The sequence below is a fragment of the Meriones unguiculatus genome, chromosome 10 (genome assembly GCF_030254825.1).
Source record: "Meriones unguiculatus strain TT.TT164.6M chromosome 10, Bangor_MerUng_6.1, whole genome shotgun sequence".
Classification (NCBI taxonomy): Eukaryota; Metazoa; Chordata; class Mammalia; order Rodentia; family Muridae; genus Meriones; species Meriones unguiculatus.
In genome coordinates, this window is record NC_083358.1 from 98,181,136 (window position 1) to 98,200,755 (window position 19,620).

The window sequence follows — 19,620 nt, forward strand, 5'->3', positions numbered from 1 at the left end:
GATAGAGATGGCTCAGCCACCAAGACCACTTGCAGCTCTGGCAGAGGACCTGAGTTTGATTCTCAGCATCTACATTACAGTAAACAATGGCCTGTAACTCCAGGTGGACAGGATCTAGGGGATCTCTGTGAGTTTAAGGACAGACTGATCTATATAGTAAGTTCCAGAACAGCCAGGGCTACACAGAGAGACGAATTAAGTTAATTAAAAAATATTCACAGTTCAGAATGGGATAAAGACATTTAAAACACACAGGCGTGCACACACACACACACACACACACACACACACACACACAACTATTCGCAGTCACACAGGGTCCAAACACTTTGGGGAGTGATGACTAACGTTTAGAGAGAAAAGCTGGCCTGTATACATTCACACCACCAGTAAATGGCTGGACCAAGACAAAAACTTAGTGTTTGGACCCTGGCCAGGATAGGGGTGAGGAACGGCATTCAGAAATATTATGGATGTTAGGAACAGTCCAGTGAGCAGCTGGAGCAGTTTCATCTTGTTGAAAGGTGAATATTATGGTGAAAAGAGATAAAGCTGAAAAGAAAGTCCAGTCAGGTAGTACAAAATCTGGGTCTGGGTTTTGGGACAAAATCCCCTCTGGATCTGGGCTTGATATTGTGGTCAGCAGGGAGCCCTTGAGATGGTTGCTCTTGGGGAGGTAAGTGCAGATCTGGGTTTCCAGGAGGATGGGTGGTAGAGGGGTTAGACCAAAGGGGTGGTCCTGTTGGGGAAATTGAAGAGACAGCACCAGTGAAGTTGGAAAGTGAAGAGGCTGTGGAGTTCACTTGATGGGATCAGTGACTAAAGAATGCAGGGAAATTCAGAAATCTAGGAAATCCACAGGTTCAGCTACCAGTGTCTGCCTCTAATTGTGAAGAGCAGACTTGGCACTGGGCAAACATAGTTTGCACTTACCTGAGAGCTTTGAACACTCTCTGGGCAGCTGGGAATCAGGATGCAAGGCTGAGAACTAAGAGCCACAGTTACAGGTATACTTGAGAGCCTTCCACAGGAATGGAGCAACGTGCAGGGAGAGGCTCCGGGCCTGGATGTCCGCAGAGATCTGTCTTCAGAAGGTGTGGTTCTCATTGGGCAACTCTGGCTCTGGGCTTTGTTCTTGGACACAGAGCTCCATCCTGTTTCTCAAGACTCCCAGCAATTCAATGAGCTTCTTTATGGCCTCATTAATTTTTTTTTCCACTTAAACCAGCCAGGCTGTATTCTGTTCTTTACAATTATGAGCCATGAGAATGAGCTTCGGAGGGTAGATGAAAAAAGGTGCCAGGGGGACAGGGGTTTCTTAGAGGTGCTAGAAAGGTACCAACATAGGCTGATGTCCAAGGGGCTGCTGGCCAAGTGTCTGGGAACACAGGCTTGAGATATTAGCACTTCGTCGGCTGTGAGGTGCATTGGGATGAGTTTGCAACCTCAGGGAAGTCATTTCAGGGGTGAGAAGAAGCAGAGATGTCAGGGGAAAACGAGAGAACCGACAGGAAACATGGGAGGTGAGAGGCGGTGCCTGTGCTGACAGACACAAACCCACACAGTAAGGGAGGGGTCATTAAAGAAAGATGGCACCTTAGGCATTACCAAGGTGAAGGGTGATAGAGGCAGCCTCCCCCAGTGATGGGAACAAGAGAGGGACTGGCCTAGGTCTGGGAGAGAAGGGGAGGGGAAGCCTGTTCTTTCTAGAAGCCCACTGAGCAGAGATAACAGGAAGAGGTGCCGGGGGCAGGGGAGAAGCCTGGCTGCACCCATGGCCTCAGAGCAGGAGCGATATGGTCTGGTTGTGAGGTGTGGGTTGGGGATGGATAACCAGGAGGCAGTCCAGGTTGCCATTTGTAGGTAAATGATGTACTCTGATAATATTGTGATTCTGTCTCCTCGTTACATATTTCCAGTTGTAGAACAGAAAAGCCTTGAGGTTATTTGAAACTCAGGTGGGTTATGGGCTGAAAGTTACGTGGGTGACACAGGATTCAAGCTCTAAACACTAAACACCACTTAGTCCTCAGTTTTTAAAATCTAAAGAATTCTAAAGACAAGGTGGTATGGGATCATGGGTTGTACAAAGACTGGGGAGCTCTGGGACTAGGGGTGGAAACTACCTAACCCAGATCAGAAGCCATATTTCCATGACCTCTCCCTGTGGATAGAGCACCTACCATAGTCTGAATGTTTGTATTTCCTCAAAATCTTACATAGAAACCAAATCCTCAATGGGCTAGGGTAGAGACGTGGATCCTTCAGGTAGTGGTTTAGTTAGGAGGATGGAGCCTTCAGAAACGGGCTTAGCGTCCTTACAGAGATGCTAGAGAACTTACAGCAAGTAAGGAGGGGCTATCTGTGATGAAACTTGGGCCTTCAACTAGACGCTGAATTAGCCAAGTGTCCTGATTTTGAACTCCCTAGGCTCCATGTCTGCAAACAGTATGCTTTTGTGGTCTATAAATTAGCCAGTCTGAGGTGTTTTGTTATAGCTGTCGAACATATTAAGACCCCTACCAACTCTCAGTCCCTATTCTGTCTGGTCCCTTCTAGACAGCTTTTCTTCTTGTTCTAACTGCTTTCTCCTACTCTTCTGTCACTTCTTTCCTTCTTGACAGTTTCTTCCTGACTGTAGTTCCAGGTTCCCTCTGATGGCTAGCCTGAGTTCATGACCCCACATACAGCAAGCCAAATCCCTTTTCCTTCTCTTCAAGTTCACACTGTTTACCTCAGAAGCTCTTGCTATTTTGTATCATGCATCAACACTTATGGCCTGCTCTGGTTTAACAGTTTTAGGCACATAAAGTAATATTAGAAAGGAACGCAATATGTTGAAATTCAGCTATCAGAAATATCTGTTAAAACATTTATAACATGGCAGTGCATAAACTTTATTAATATGTCAAGAGCCCAACTTAGAAATGATCTGACAGGCACCAAAATTTCCATGTACTGATGAACAGAAGGGATATTTTGAGCTGTTTGTAGCAATAATAATGAAATTAAAATAACTGATTTTCTTGGTGATGGAGTAATGAGTTCTATGAATGATTTTGTAATTTTTAGCCTGCAGTTAAAGTAAAAAAAAAAAAAAAAAAAAAACAAAAAAAACAGAATTCAGTTAGAAGTTAGTGAAAATAAAGACAATTTTTTGCTCTCTTTGCCCAAGTTCACAGATGGTTCTGCATTTCTTAGGGGACAGCAGCCCCAGGTTAGAAACTCCTGAATTGGAAGTACAAGTTCCCTTTTTTCTATTGTTAATTTCTTAATCTTTTTTTTTTCTAAAAATATATCACTGTCATCTCACTATAAGGAACCAGTAACAGGCAATACATTGTAAGATGTGTTATGTAAGACAGGGCACAGTTTAGTCTGAAGAAGCAAGGTCCCTAAATGGGGATTCCTTGTGTTTGTGAACCAGTGACCATGACCTCAAGACCATCTCAGGAGCATGAACCGGATCAGCATTTACGCTTGCCAGTCCTGCCTCGAGACACACACCAGATGCACCACACACACACACATTCTTCATCCTTCCCTCTTCCTCCTTGTCCCCCTTCTTCACTTCCTTCCTTCCTCCCCCTCTCTCTGTGATCTGCACATGTACATAGGACTTTTTGATGCAAATCCTCCACTCCATTTCGTCTGCTGCCCACAAGCCCCTACCACGTCTGCAGATGTGTAGAAATTTGTTGATCGTTTGTCCAACACACCTTTTCTACCAGCTTTCTTCTCTCATAAGGGAACCCCTAATTTTAGCACTTTCCATCATCCCCCCTCCAACTTGCCTCTCAATTCGCTTCACCTTCATCACCATCCTCTTGCCTTTGAACCCTAGAGGTGCCGAAGTTCCTTCTCTCAACTTTTCACTTTGCGTATGTCAGTCACAAGGCAGCCCTAGCTGTGCCAAGAGGGTTACTTTTGGTGCATCTGATCCCATGCCCAGAAGTGCCGGGTCCTGACACAGGGGCTGGTCACAGTGAGTGCTTGTTTAATTGAGTTTCTGAAGAAAGAAGCAATGTCACGCCTTCCTAAAGCTCCCAGGGTCTCTTCTGCAAGCCCCACCAAGCCACCAGCTGTCTCTCACGCCCCACTCATTAAGCTGGTTCTTCTTTAAGGACTAACGTCTAAGAAGAAAGCGCTTCCAGTCAATGGCACTGCTTTATAAGATTTCCTTGTTACAGTTTCCTCATGGTCATTGTGTGTTCTGGGAAGAAACTAGGGGAGGTGGTGAGAACAGGAGGCCCTCAGAAAACTGGGCCTCTGAGGCTTAGCAAGATTCCCGAGGTCATGACGTCAGCGAGCAATCCAGTTTAAGAGTCAGCATGTCTGCCTGTGGGCTTCCAGCCATGGTGTCCAGTCCGCTGGGATCTTTCTCTCACTATTCATGGATGCCTGCCGACATTTATGTGTGAGAAGCCTATTTCTACAAGATGCTTTGAGAAAATGTCATCGTGGGTGAATCTGAGAGACACCATTGTGTTTTCCACTTGACTTTTCCTATGCCAACGTGAAAGATCCTGGAAAATTGTGAAGAAAAAAAAAACAAACAAAAAACCATGAGGTAGGTATCCTCAGTGTTCGCAAAATCTCTGAGCATAGAAGACAATTGTCCATGTAATACCCACAGATTGAGCACTTCTCTGAAATTCTTGAGACCTGAAGTGTCCCAGCTTTGACGGTTTTCTCCACACATCTGAATATTTGCATATACACGATGAACAGGGCATATGTCTGAACTTGAACTCTGTCTGTTTAATGAACACCTTACCCACAGCCTAAAGACAATTTTATAGTATTTTAAGCAATTTTGTGCCTGCAGCAAGGCACCACTGTATAGAATTTTGCACACGTCACAGTCACATCCTGTCAGAAAGTTTTCCATTTTCGAGATCTAGATGTTAGAGGTTTGGGTTAGAGGTGTTCATTCTGTGTTAACATACTAGAAAGCACACCTTGGAAAAACACTAGCTTAGATTGTTGTGGAGAGACGATGGGTGGTCCAACGGGGACCCATCAGTATGTCTCTCTGGAATGGAGAAGGCAGGGGCTTCCCTCCAGCAAGAAGGGCCACACTCAGAGTCACTCTTTCATAAGGCTCCATTTGAGCCCACTGTGTGTGTTGGCCTACAAATAAAGCCACTCTCGTACTCACCCTCCCCCGCCCCCCACTGCAGGAAGTCCACCAGCTTTTTTCAGCAGCAGCCCACCCAAGGTCACTTCTCTATGGGTTCTGCCAGGGTGGAACCTGAGTGCTTTCTTTTCTTCTGGTCCTGGTCCTGGTAAATGGTCCAGGGGCATTAACTGCTTGTATTAATTATAGTTTCTGTTGCCGACAAAGGCTTTAGTTTGCCTCACAGTTTGGGTGTACAGCCCGCCATGAGAGGAAGATCAAGGCAGTAGGAACTCAGTGGCCGGTAGCCTCGCACCTGTAGTCAGGAAGTATAGGGAGGCGAACGCCGGTGCTCAGCTCACTTTCTCATTAGTCTGTAGCTCGTGGAAAGGTGCTCACAGCTGTGGTGGATCTTTCCTCTTCAATTGCCTTTTTCTGGAAATACCCTGATAGACATACCTAGAGGTGTGTTTCCGTAGAGATTCTGAAGCCAATTCATCAGACCTCGGAGACTAACCAGCACACAGGGGTTTATCCAGGGCCTGTTAGAGAGCAGTCCCGCCTGTGTGTCTGTGAGACGCATCAACACCGCAGATGCACATCTCACTGTCTCCACCTTGGGAATTGTAACCTTTCAGAGTTCAGCAACAGACACCGCCTCGCCCTCTGCCTTCTCAACCTTCTCAACCACCTCTGTGCTCAATCTGGCGTACATGCCCACATAATACTTGATGGCTTGAGAGTGAGAGAGCAAACGTTCCTGTACACTGCAAAGTTTAGCGTGGGCGAGCAAAGAAAAATCAATGTTGTAAATCTCTTGATTCGTTACTGAAGCCACCCCCAAGCGTGGAAGGGTGATGCAGAGACAGCAATGGATATCAAGTGAATTGCTCGCAACTGTTTGAAGTGTGGTGCTCTTGGAAGACTTAGAGCGACTGTCAAAGTCCCGGATGTGTCCATTTGTATCAGTTCTGACTGCGGGTGTGATGCTGTTAGAAATTCAGGTCTCATCTTCGCCTCTGAGCTCATCTGAATAATGCTGGTGATGGGAGGGGAGAGAGAGAGAGAGACAGAGAGAGAGAGAGAGAGGTGAGGCATCCAGAGGCTGCCCTGGATCCGACTGTATAAATGTGAGGGAGGCAGGGGCAGGAAAGCCTGGCTGTCCCCGCTTGTCCCGTGCAAGGCAGTACGGAAGGAGGTGCGGGGCACCTGAGTGAACAGGGTCTGTCTTCACCCCAAGTGGTCATGAGAGGCGCCGTGCAAGTCTTGCTCATGCTCCTCCTCGCAACTGTGTCTGACTGTGCGGTGATCACAGGGGTAAGTTTCTAGCATTCTCCGTAGGCTTGGGTTGGGGGGCCAAGATCAAGATCAGGGGTCTGCACCGGGTGTGAAGTGAGAACCATGAAGGCTCTGTTGATCCAATTCACCTAAACCAAAGGGATTTGGGAGGCAGCCATTGCCTGGCAATGGAGCTGCATGTGATCTTCATGTGGATTAGACCCCACTCTGATAGACATGGGAGATAGTCACGGCCTCAAAGTGGGCTTGCCTGCGACCTTCAGATGGGTCAACCATCACTTTGATAGACAGAGTTGTCTTTTAAGAAGTTATGTGTAAATATAGCATTGTTTTGAATACGTTAGGAGGACACTGGGATTTTGACATTGAGTCTTTAGTAAAACAGAGATTCTTTGGTGTGTGCCGCAGGAAGTTCATTTGCAGGGCAGATTAGCGCCCGCCTCCAGCCCTCATTTGTCCTGGGTACACCTCTGGTCCTACTTGTTTGTGTTAACTCACAGAGCATGCTGGTGCGGCTCAGGGCAGCGAGCACACAGAGATCCACCTCAGCACAACTCTTGTCTTTAGGAAGAATGCCCCCTTTCACTCTTCAGTGGGTTTCCAGGGGGAGATGGGTGGCACCAACATTGGCACAATGCACCCCAAACACGATAGCCTTGAAGCAGAGGCTCAGCCCAGGGGCACTGAGCACGCCACTCAGAGCAGGGTGTCCTTACAGACGTCCCACGATACCTTGTGCCCTGTCATGCAGGCATATGCTGCATCATGTACAGGACCATCCTTATCACAAACCAAGACACAGTGCTTCTCCTGAGGGCTGATGTCAGGAGGAAAAAGAATTAACATTGATTTCGGCATCCTCCGAGCTTTTATGTGGGAGGTAGGTGTGGATGATGCCGGTTAGTTCCTGGAACCGGATACACTGCAATGTTCGCAGAGAGGGCAACCTCACTGTCATTTTCAAAGGAAAGAGACTCCACTCAAAATCACACCCAGGGCAAGCGAATGCTTTGAGGAAAGAGTGGCAGCTAGCCAGTGTGACTGCTGAGAGCCGTTTGTCCTGAAGACCGGGGTGTCAGGAGACAAGATAGGATTGCCCCACACAGCGAGAGATGGGGGTACGGGGAGGACCCAATGAGCTGCTTGGTGACACAGCTCCAACATCTATCTCAGAGTGGCAACAGGGGGATAGGACATCCCTTAACGAAGAGCACAGTGACAGAAGAAAGTCGGGTCGGAGGAAGTGGCTGAATGGCAAGGTGATCAGTCAGAACGCAGTGTTGAGGGAGAGGAAGCCAGTCACGCCCAGCTGCCCTCCATTGCCCATGGCCCCTGTGAAGCCCCTCTTCTGACTCTCAGAATGACACCAGGTCCTGACTTCTCCACATTCTTTGGCTCCTTAGAGAGTGACAGCCCATGTTGTAGGGCCCAGTGCCCCAGAGTGCCATACCTGCCACTGTCAGGGGAGGAGAGTCCAAGTGGTGCCTGCTTCCCTCACCTCAGTTCTCAGGGGCCTGGCTTGGGCTAGAGAGTAGCTGCTGGTGACTGCCTCCTGTACCTTCTCTGGTTGGACGAGAGGATTTGGTATCTGTTTCCCTCCCCATCTGGAAAAGTTTGGAGCTTCCAGGTCCTGCCACATTCCACGCTGGCAGCCTGGAGGTATTCCATGGCCTGCTACTAGAGAAAAAGAAATCAAAAGTCAGCTTCAAACTTGAGGTCTGAAGCCACTTGTCCTCTGTGCGGTGGCCAGGTTGACTGTTTCTCATTAGGGCCTACCTGCTTTCTTGACCCTGGCTTTGGTGTAAAGAGGGCTTAGTTTGACCTTTCTGTCATTATTTGGTAACTCAGGTCCAATCAGCCAAACCTAGAAGGTTTCATCCATGCCAGGGATCCAGGGCAGCCATCAGAGAAGCACTGGGGGAGATAACTGTCCACCAGGCCCCTGTGGGTTACAGGTGGTGGTGGGGGGACATGCTTAAAGGGAGCTGTCAAAGGACAAAGAAAGCTCAGCAGTGAACATCCAGGGCCTTAGACCACCAAGGACCTTCCCTCCCTCACCAGAGAGCTCTAATGTGTTCAACTATATCAGTGTGGACTGGTATTAGAAATGCTATGCCTTCTAACATAGGGCTCTTAGGGAACAGGGTCTGCTTTCCACTTGAGCTAGGTTGGCTCCCCAGACTGAGGTCTGGTACTCTGCTGGGCCCCAAGCATCCTGCCGAAGAGACAGATAGTGATATTAGAACCAGGCCTAGGCATCCCGTTACTCCAAGGCGCTTAGTCACTTAGAGCTTCCTTTCCTTTGTTCTTTTGGGTGGCACTAACGGGCTGGCCCCTCTCCCTGCTGTAGGCCTGTGAGCGAGATGTTCAGTGTGGAGCTGGTACCTGCTGTGCCATCAGCCTGTGGCTGCGGGGGCTGCGGTTGTGCACCCCGCTGGGACGGGAAGGAGAAGAGTGCCACCCAGGAAGCCACAAGGTACTGTGTCGGCATTGGATGGGCACATGTGTGAATGGGCATGGGCTCAGCAGACAGGGTCCAGCTTTTGAGGATGGTATGGGGGAGGTTAATTCTGCTTCCTCTACACTGGAGCCAGCCTCTGACTGAAGGAAGGCTGGCAGGCAGCCATGGAGGTGCTGCTCCAGGCAGCAGCCTTACGGAGGTCTGCAGATACTGTTTGGACACTGGTTCGGCTGCTTACATTGTCCACCTGCACTCTTTCAGGCAGGCTGGAGGAACGCAGTCATAATTCTATCTTTAAAGCATCCCTGGGTTTTTGCTAGCAAACCGAGGAGCAACAGGTCACATGACTCGCTCAAGGCCCAGTCCACAAGACAGCTGGGACTAAAAGTGAGCTTTCTGAGGTCAATCGTAGTTCTGGCTCACTGGTGTGGGGCACAGTGTCCTTGGTTTGGGTGGAATGGTGATGCCCATCACATAAGATGCTAGTCCTTCAGGCTGGCCACTCTCAGCTCTTTATCTGCTGTGTTTGATGGGACTGCACGGACACACTGAAGGGAGTTAGTTATCCTTGAAGCAACAGATTCAGCTTTCGAAAGGTTCCCAAACAGTCTTTGCTCTTAGGAACGGACTCTCATGAAGCACCCTAATTGGCTTCCCACACAGGGCTGTGGCTAGAGCAAAGTACACTCTCTAAGAGGGACTTCCTCTTCTGTGTCATAAGCAGCTAGCTCTGGGCCTCTTTCTAGCCCCTGAGGGTACAGAGCAGCCGAGAGGGCCTTGGCTTTGGTAGGGTCAGGTGATGCAACCTGTAGCCTTTGAAGGATGGGGCCACTAAGGGGCTGGGACCTTATTGAACAGGGCCTACAGCCATATCCACTTCCTCCTTAGCTGTCTTTCAAGCTCTTGGTGGCTTGTCTGTACAAGTGCAACTGGGGTCAGAGAATCTTCCAGCAGCCTCTCTCCCAATACCCCTCAAGGCCATTGATTTGTTCTTAACCATCTCGGGCTCAGGAAACGGAAAGCTGAAATACTCTCCGTCCTCATTGCCTTGGGATGAGAAATGGATCAGAATGATTCACTCTCCCAAAAGGGACATCAGCATTAATAAAAAACAAATTCTGAGCGATTCTTCCACGCCCTTTGTCCACAATAAGTTTTCAATAGCTGTATAGTCCCAGTCTCTTTTACAGCCATATGGTAGGTGCTATTGACCCATTTTACAGGTGAGAGAGTCAAAGCACAGAAAAGGTAAATATGGTGATCAGTTCTGTCACAGATCTGGCAAACAGCAGATTCTAGTCTGGGATTTGAACCCAGGTGGTCTGGGGCTGGACCTGTTCAATTCCTAGCTCCTCCGCGCATTAGCTGTTCGGTGTGGGCGTTGCCATGCAGTCACTCTATGGCTTGGAGTGGTTGCCTGTGGTCACCATTTTTGTTGGTTGGGGGGGACATTTGCAGGTCTTCCCTGTGGCTGATGAACTACCCTCCTGTCTCTCTCTCTAGATCCCCTTCTCTAAGAAACGCCAGTACCACACCTGTCCCTGCTCAGCCAGCCTGCTGTGCTCCAGGTTCCCGGACGGCAGGTACCGCTGCTCTCGGGACCTGAAGAACGTCAACCTTTAGTTTGTCTGGACACAGGAGCCCGCCTGGGCGACTGCTCCTGCACCGCATCTGTGTGATTTAGTTTCCTGCAACCTCTCCATGCCCCATGCTGCCCAGGCATGCGCAGATGGGCACGCCTTCCACTGCAGAACAGCCCACCACCCCACCACGGTGCACAGACGAGGCTGCGGCTTTGAGAAGCAGGCCAGCCTGGCCTTCTCTGCTCGGACTGCCTGAGTTGGTGTCCCCAGTGGTCTGCCCCTTCCCGCATGTGCCCTTTCTGAGCACTGGCCCTGTGTGCATCACTGCGTCACAGGTCCTGTCAGGCAGAGGATCAACTTTCCTTTCATCATTCTCTTATTGACTGGCTCCTTATTTTAGAGCCATAGGTCCAAAGTCAGCTCTCGTCAGGGCACCATTCTAAAGCAAGGGGGGGGTTCAGGGTCTCTTTTGAGTTGGGGGTGAGAGGCAGCTCAGAGGGCGTGTGTGTGTGTGTGTGTGTGTGTGTGTGTGTACGTGTGCCTGTGGTCTGCTGGAAAGGGCTGGAAATGGGCAGAAACTCTATGGAGGAGATTTAGCATGGGCCCACTGCAACTCTCAAAGTTGAAATTTCAGTCCCTTTGGGTTTATGTCAGATCTTTGACCCAGCAGGCGGTGTGTACCGAATGATGGGTAACTTGCATCAGTGAGGGAGCTGGCGAGGCCCAGAGCCTGACCCCAGGCCCAGGAACTTTGTCTACACACAGGTTGCTGGTTCAGCTGACTCTTCCCACCTCAGTTCTTATTCCAGAGACAGGGTGTCCAACAACTCTGTGACAAATGTTGCCGTCTAAAAAATTCAGAGCAGTCAAGCTGCAACAATGTCTCCTTTGAACTACAGTTTTGTCTTGGGCCACATTTGTAAAGCAAACAATGAAAAGCCTGCAAAATGTGAAGGGTTGGTGTGTCCCGCCACTCTAGTTCTCAGGAGCCTCAAGGACAGTTCACTGAGGTTTCCAAGTCCCCGGGTTCCTGTCCTCTACCGCTCCGGAGCCCTCTTCTCAGTCCTTAATCCAGGACCTGCCAGCTTGGGCCTTGGCCAGCACAGGGACCTTTCTGTGCTTTCGTCCCTTTAGACAGACACTGTCACCTGCTCTGCTGGCATGCACAGCCCTTCCCAGCATGCAGACCACAAGCTTTTCCTCTCAGGCTCCAGGTCCAGGTCCTGGATGTAAAGCCATGGGTCCATGTCCACGGGCCCATGAGCCTCCTTTTCTCACCCATCTCCAGGTTCCACCGACTGCCCTTGGGTCCTGACCTCCTGACTGTGTCCCTCTCAGTTCACAAAGCAACACTGAGTACCGTGGACTCGATGCCCCAGAGACAAGACACTAGGGTGCCCAGTGGTGCCCTCCAGCACACTGTCATGTTACCTGTCCACCCCAGCCTCAAGACAGGCCACCTGCAGACCCATAGGGTGAGCCAACAATTTAAAGTGCCTGCACGCATTTTTATTTTTAATGTCATAATTTTGAGGAATGTGAAACGAGTCTTTGCCTCAGACTCTGCTGCTGCAGAAGATGGAAAGACAAACGGTGGAGAGGTCAGGAGGCTTAAAAAAATGAATTCATGAGTAATCTTTATTTTCAGGAATATACTCTTCAGAAAAATGATTAAAAAAACTACCTATACAAGAATATATTCTGTAAGAATATGTTCTGGAAGACTAAGTTCAGGTGAAACGGACACATACCCTTTCAAGAACCATCCACATCTTTAGTGAAGGTTCTTAGGCAACCCCCAAAATTATTTTGTCCTCAACTGTTGGTGTCGGGCGCCCTCTCGTGGCAAAAGTGGAAGTAGCAAGGAATATGAAGGCACAAAGAGGACTGTGTGCTTCTAGAAGGTAGAAGTGGGAGTTCTTTGGACAAATACTGGTTTATACTCCATTGGAGATCCAGAACAGTGCTTGTAAAGAAGCCTGCCTCAGGAAGGACCACAAGAACAATGCTTTATTAACACTCGGACCCTGCCCCACCTTAGAAGTGGCCTTGGGAGCCGCTGTCCCCTTCCTGTTGAGTTTAGGCTAGGTGCTGCAATTTCCCTGCTCACAGATTCTCTAGAATGAGATGCCGGTAAGTTCTCCCTCCCCCTGACTGTGAAGGCCCAGGATGTAGCAGGCCCTGCAGAGCCGCTTTTGATGCTTCATCACTTGTACTCCTCGTCTCTGTTGCTTACTTGAGCTACTGTCTCCATCATCTCCACAAGTCTCTAGGTAGCCAGGGCCTAGAGATCCCCTCACGCTCCCAGACACAGAATGGCAAAAGCCAGATCAGAGACTGTGCTGCCAGAGCCTCCTCTGTCTGTTGTTCAGTTTTGAATTCCCCTCAGTGGGGCATCCTGAGAAAGGTCCAGGCAAACACGGGTTCGCTACTGTTCTATCCTATTATTACCCGGTGATAAAAGGGGTTCCTGAAGGCAATGACTGGAGGTGAGACCTAAGGAGGAGCAAGAGAAACTAAAACTGAAGAGAAAGACCACAGAGGAAGAAAGGCTGCAGGGCAGGACACAGATTCAGAGCCAAGCTTGTAGAGTGAACCATATCATTGACCCAAGTCAGCTCTCAGACCAGTGGAACCTTCAACATCGAGGCTTTGTTTGGAGTCTATATCTATATGTATATAATCAGCTGGGTGGTGATGACACACGCCATTAATCCCAGCACTGAGGAGGCAGAGGCAGAGGAATCCTGTCTCAACACCCCCCCATTACTCCCACTACCTCCCCAAAAAATCAGCCCCTGCCATGTAGGTAGACACTCACACTTTGAGTATCTTCGGGGATGGTTTCCCTGACCAGGGATTGGCAATGAAAGCAAAGAACTGCCTGGTACAAATAGCTCTTTTCCATTCCAGATGGGTACAATATGCTACCCAAACATGGGATATTACTCATCCGTAAAAAGAAATAAGGTACAGATATGCTTCATAGCATGAGTGGCCCTCGAAATCATTAGACAATGGAAGCTAGTCATAAAAGTCCACATTTTTGCAATTCATTTTATGTGTCCACAACAGGAAAACCCACTGAAACAGAAAGCAGGTCACAGTTGGCTAGGATTGGAGTGCGGTGAAGGCAGAAAAAAATGGGGAGTCATTGTTAAGGGATTCAGGTTTCTTTAGGGGCAACAAGAATTCTAAAATTAAATCGTGGAGATTGCTGTATAATATATCAGTATCTTCAACATTATGGAAGTGTACAGTTTATGAGGGTAAAGGATGTGCTTTACCACAATAAAGCTATCTTTACAAACTTTAAAATACACAAAGTCGAAAAGAGAAAGGAGGTTAGGAAAAGCATCCTCTGGCTTTAGAATCCGGAAGAAAGGACCAGGTGTGGTGTGATGAGAAGACCCTCTGGGTCTCGGGTGGGGAAGGTGGGCATTGTATATTGCAGAATGGCTTGACTTCCCTGCAAACGGGAACAGTCATTTTCTAACGGCTGTTTGACACTCATTCTGTGGTGGAGAGGAGAGTGAGTACCTCATTAACTAGAACTGCATGGAACCCAAACTACATGTAGTTACCCCTCCCAACCCTGGGGCTTCTTCACGGGAATCCCTCCACCTGCGGATCAAATGTATTAAAAAGTCATCTGCACTGAACACACACTGAACTTTTTCTTGCTATTCTCTGAACAATACATACAACCGTGTGGCATTGTGTGGTGTTGGTAACTGGGGGAGGGGGTAAGCGTGTGGGAGCGTGTGCAGAGGTACATGGTAATCCCATGCCATTTTCTATAAGGATATTGGGCGTCCTCAGATTTTGGTATCCATTGGGGTCCAAGGGATGTTGTTAACTTTTCTCCTACATATTTGGAATACGTTGTTTTCTGCCTCAGACAAGCACTTCTTGAATGAATGTTTTGATGATGCCATAGGCTATGTGGGGTCCGTAGTTCCTGCATGGCAGGCCAGGGTAGTGTGCCAGTCTGTTGTGACTGTGGTGTCTTTAAATGAACACAGGAACTGTTTTTCCCTACCCTGGAGGGCACTGTCCTGCTCACCTTGGTGGGAGCAGAAAGTCTGATATACAGTTAACGAGCACCAAGTCCTCACTGTATTTCTGGGATGTTTGTACCCCGGCTAGAATGACATCATGCATGGTGAGTCCTGGGCAGGATCAAGGCTGTGATAGACGAAGCTCTCACACTGCTCCCCAGCTGGGGCTCTTTAGCCCCTGAGCCCGAAGCCACCAGACCATGGAAGCAAACACATTTCAGATGGATAAGAGTGAGGTGAGCGCCTCTGTATGACTTTCCATTTAACATCTGTAAAGAAAGGGCCACGTGTCCCCATTCCACACAGGGAGCACTGCTCTGACCTTCCTTATCTCTCCTCCATGTCTGGGGAGAGTAGCATTGTGCTTAGGTCTTGGGAAGATCATGTGGCCCAGGTCACACGAGGCATGTGACTCAATATCCATCTCCCTGAAAGTTCTTTCTCTCTCCCTCTCCTCAGCTCATCTGGTAGCCCCAGCTATCCTGGAACTCATTACGTAGTCCAGACGGGCCTCATTCCTCCTGCCTCTACCTTCCAAATGCTGGAATTATGGCTGTGACCATTCTAGCTGGCTGCCTGTGCAGAAAGAGACACTGATGGGTACGGAGCTGTGAGCATGCTTGCAGAACCCCTGACATTCTGTCACAGAAGCAAAGTCCAGAGGCTAAACAGACACACTCCTGCAGCTGCCATCTCCCTCCCTCATTGGGCCGATTGGTGTCGTTCGGCAGGCCGCTGCAGTCTGCGTGTCCGATTCCTGAAAAGGGGCAGGCAGCCCAGGGCTTAGCTCAACAGCCGGCACAAGCTACTTCCCAGCTTGAGACCTTGGTCAGTTTACTGAACCTTTTGTGCCTCAGTTTCCCACTTTATTAATGGGAGCAGCAGCAGCAACAGCGGCAGCCCCTGCCTCTTGGGTTGCAGTGTAAATTAGGTGTGAGTGTACGGGAAATGCTCAGGCTATCACCCGCCATGTGGAGGCAACATGGGGGTGGTCAGATCCTTATTTTTCTTCTTTATGAAGACAACATGAAGAGTCAGTCTTAAGTGGCTTTTGGGCCACGCCCCTCACTACACCACCAGAGCTTGGAGGTCCCTCCTTAGTGGGGGAAACCAAACATCTGGGAAGGACAGAAAGCTTTTTGGATGCATTTCAAAGGCTCCACGTCTAAACATAGCAGCAAGAAGCCTCTGCGCGTCCGGACGGTGTTCATTCCTTGCCAAGCTCAAGTTCGTGCACAGGATCCTAGGGGCAGAGCCTGCTAACAGCTGCGGTTAGAAAGAGAGATACACTCGCCGTATCTTCCGGTGCCGCGAGCTCCCAATAAACTGAGAGGCAGTGCTTGTAAGCAAAGCCCAATGTTTGCTGTCTGGGACCTTAGCACAGAGCTGTCCACGGAGTGGCTCCGATCCCGCCCTTACTTTTTCCAGACTGTGGGCTGAGCCACTCTATCATGAGTACACATTCCTTGGAGCAGCAGTTTTCAGCTAGGGCACGTTTCCAGCTAGGGCAAGTGGTACAGGGTGGATTCTGGGGTTTCCAGCAGGGTTTAATTGCATTAACTAGGCCCCTGATAAGCTCTCTAGCTGTGATTCCCATATGGTAGCTTTGTACCTTTTACCTTCTTAGATGCCATACCTCAGCGTGTCAGTCAACCCAAGCAGCGGAGGAAATTAATTCAACAAATACCAAAAGACCCGGCACTGCTTTGCAGAGAGGCAAGGCAGCTACCATTAGCTAAAGCTTCAGCCCATGAACAGTGTGGACTTTGTATTAGAACGAGGATCAGCATAGCTGGCAGCCTAGCTCAGTTAGTAATGCCTGCGCCGTGCAAGCAGGAGGACATGGTTTTGGTTCCCACGTTAAAACAACAACAACAACACAATAACTGGCTGTGATAGTGACTGCTTATGGCCTCGGTGCTGGGGAAGCCGAGGTAGGCTGACCATTGGGGCCAGCTAGCTGGTCAGCCAGCCTAGCTGAATCAGCGAGCTCCAGGGAATAGTGAGAGACCCTGTTTCAAAACACAAGTGGAAGGCTGGCAAGATGGGTCAGTGAGTAGGGGTGTTTGTGTATATGTCCGACAGCTTGAGTTTACACCTCGGATACCACAAGGTGTAGAAGAGAATCAAATCCTAAGAGTTATCCTTGGACTTCTATAAGCACCATAGTACACACACACACACACACACACACACAGAGAGAGAGAGAGAGAGAGAGAGAGAGAGAGAGAGAGAGAGAGAGAGAGAAATTTGAAAATAAACAAGGCAGAAAGGAACTGAGAAACATACCAAAAGTTTGACCCCATCTCTACATGTATACACACCGGCACATACGTGCATGCACACATGTGCACCCCTGTATGAGCACACACATGCTCATATGCATACACAACAAAAAGTACCAGGAAAGAAAAGGAGGCAGAAAGAACAGAGCATGTGCCTTCGTCCTCCTTGATGTTTGAGACAGAAAGCTTGAACTCACGTAGCCCAGGCTGGCCTCAAAGTCACCACGTGCCCCAGACTGTCCTTAAGCTCACTGTGTAGCCAAGGATGACCTTGAACTTTGGACTCTTCTGCCTCCTCATCCTAGTGCTGGAGTTACAGGTGTGCAACATCAGATCTGAATTTCTTTTTTTTTTTTTCCTTACTGTTTTTGACTTTGCCCCCAATGTACCCATGTGGTACTCTGCTTCTCGCTGCATCCTGCTCCAGGCTGTGCACTGCTCCATGGAGTCAGTCGGCTCAGGGTGAAGACTCTAAGAGAGGCTGTTTCTAATTCCCCCAGCGCAGCAAGTATCAGCTTCAAAGCGCTTACGCCAGTGGTCAGCTAGGACACCGAGAGGGAACCAAGCATTGCTGGAACGCCGCTGGTGATTAACACTTGATATTTTTAAACACATACGCATCCCAGGAAAAACTCCTTAATTAGTGCAGCTGGATGGTGAGCAGTGTTTTCACTGACACAGGGCCACTGAACATCCTTACGTAAGAGTCTAACAGAAGACAATAGATGTAGTCTGATGTCAGATTCTCTGGTGTTTGATGGCCCAGCCATCTCTGCAGAGCTGCATTTCAGGCTGGGCCTGTCTTCCACAGCCTCCCCTTCCCCCATCCTTTCTTCTACCCGAGAAACCTTTCTGCTGTAGAGGTCCAAAAGCACTTCTTCAGTCTAGGTTTTTCTAAGGCAAGGGGCCCATTGCTAGGTGGTTACTAGGACGAGGGCTTGCCCTACCTATCTTTCTTTTGTCTGCATACTGCAAAAGTTAATACCCACCCTTATTTCAAAGATAGATGCTTACTCCCCAAATCCACATTTCTGATGTTTGCTGGGAAATGGCAAGCCATGGGTAACTGTTTTGAGGTGCCCTCATGGAGCTAACTGATGACCCATCTCTATGCCTCCATGTAGCTGAATCCGCCATTACCTGGTGTCTGCCATACAATGGCCGTGCCAGTGTTAGGATCTCGCCTGCAGATATTTTTGTCTGCATGATGTCTGCTTGTGCTGCACTTTAAAAATTAATCTACTTTTAAAAAGAAGGAGATTGAACTCATTAGATTTTTTTTGATATTTATTTTTAACTTGGAATACAAAATCTTATGGGTTAACACGACGTTATCTACAGTAAAAACAAAAGGAAGAAATCTGGCAGATTTTTCTCATATCAGTCACCACTCTCGTTCACATCACCCACCTGGTCCCAGTGAGCATCTGAGCTACGTCCTCATGCCACCTAGTGTCCCAAGGCCAGACTTTCTCACGTGCTGTACTTCATTCATTACATATGTTGAACCAATCTTGCATCCCTGGAATGAAACCAGCTTGATCAGAGTGAATGTTCTTCTGTATGTGCTCTTGAGTACAGATTGCAAGTGTTTTGTTGAGGACTTTTGTTTGTTAGCACTTATGATATTTTTGTCTTTGAATCTCACGTGACCCTGTCTACAGGGTCTACAGAAGAAGAAAGAGAGGCATGGAGGAGTAAGGAAATTTGCCCCAAATCATACCACCTGTAGCTGACCCTGGATTCAAGGCCATAATGGCCCCACATGCTTTTTTTCCAGAAGCCACACGTTCCCTGCCACCTTGCAATGTGGAGAGAGGGATTCCTTTGAGTTTCCTTCATTAGACCCACTGTGCTCACCAGACTGTGGGCTCCTGTGGGTTGAGGTGACAGCAGCTCTGTCTGGTTGTGTCTAGTGAGGACACACAGGAGATGTTCAAGAAATTGAGCTCAGTTGGCCTCGTCAGTGCCTGGATCTGAGGGGAGAACAAGACCTGCACTGAGGAAGAGGTGCCTTTGGGTCCCGAGGAGTTTCAGCCACTTTTGTGAGTCTCCAGACACGAGCTGTCTAGACCAAGGTCATTTGTCCTTGTGCGGTGCCAGGTAGCGAGTGTTCTACTCTTATCATGGTCTCTCTTAAGAGCATTTTGTAGATTGTGGCTTGCACCTGCAGATAACCTCTCTTAGCACCGCGTCCTGTGGGGCAGTGTTCCAGCATGCACTTGAGTGCTCTCAGATGGTTGCCAACTGTGTGAACAAGTGAAAAGCAAATAGCACTAAGGGATCTTTGCTTCTTGGCTTTGTGGTCACCTTACAGTGGGAGAGGCGGTTGCACCTAACACTTGTGGTCATTGTCCTTGAGAGGTTGCCACTGGGGACGTGGAGTCGTAATCAACTCTCCCTCCATCCTTTCTGAAGGTGCTAAACTCATAGGGCCTTAGTGCTGGATGTTGCAGATGGAGCCCACTGTACAACTGCCTCATGGGGGTGGCTGGAGGTTAAGAAGGAAGAGCTAGAAGCAGAGTTGGTCTTGCAGCGGAGAGTGGAGGTGTATGTCCAGGACGCCTGAGACCATGCTAGGCTCTTCTTACAGGCCTCTCTCTGAGCTTCCGTCTCCTCATCTGTGGCACGTCATGCAGGCATCACTAGCTACTTTCTGAAGCTCATCAGAGGGCAGTGGCAAGGCCACTCATTCACTTGCCTGCTTACTCAAACATTCCACGAGCACCTCTCGTCATCCGTGCTGGAGTATGGGGGGAATACAGCTCGGATGCAGGGCCTTCAGCTGGTATTGAGTCTCCAGGCCCTGGCC

At 49.0% G+C, this 19,620-nt stretch overlaps 1 protein-coding gene across 1 annotated transcript; it reads left to right on the top strand.

Moving 5' to 3' along the window:
* The first annotated feature begins 6,214 nt into the window (after nt 1-6,214).
* On the top strand, nt 6,215-13,256 carry Prok1 (prokineticin 1). The gene is made up of 3 exons (XM_021631644.2): nt 6,215-6,436; nt 8,769-8,894; nt 10,383-13,256. Exons 1-3 carry the CDS (start codon nt 6,365-6,367, stop codon nt 10,500-10,502), a joined length of 318 nt encoding a protein of 105 aa, XP_021487319.1. The 5' UTR covers nt 6,215-6,364; the 3' UTR covers nt 10,503-13,256.
* Nucleotides 13,257-19,620: the final 6,364 nt, after the last annotated feature.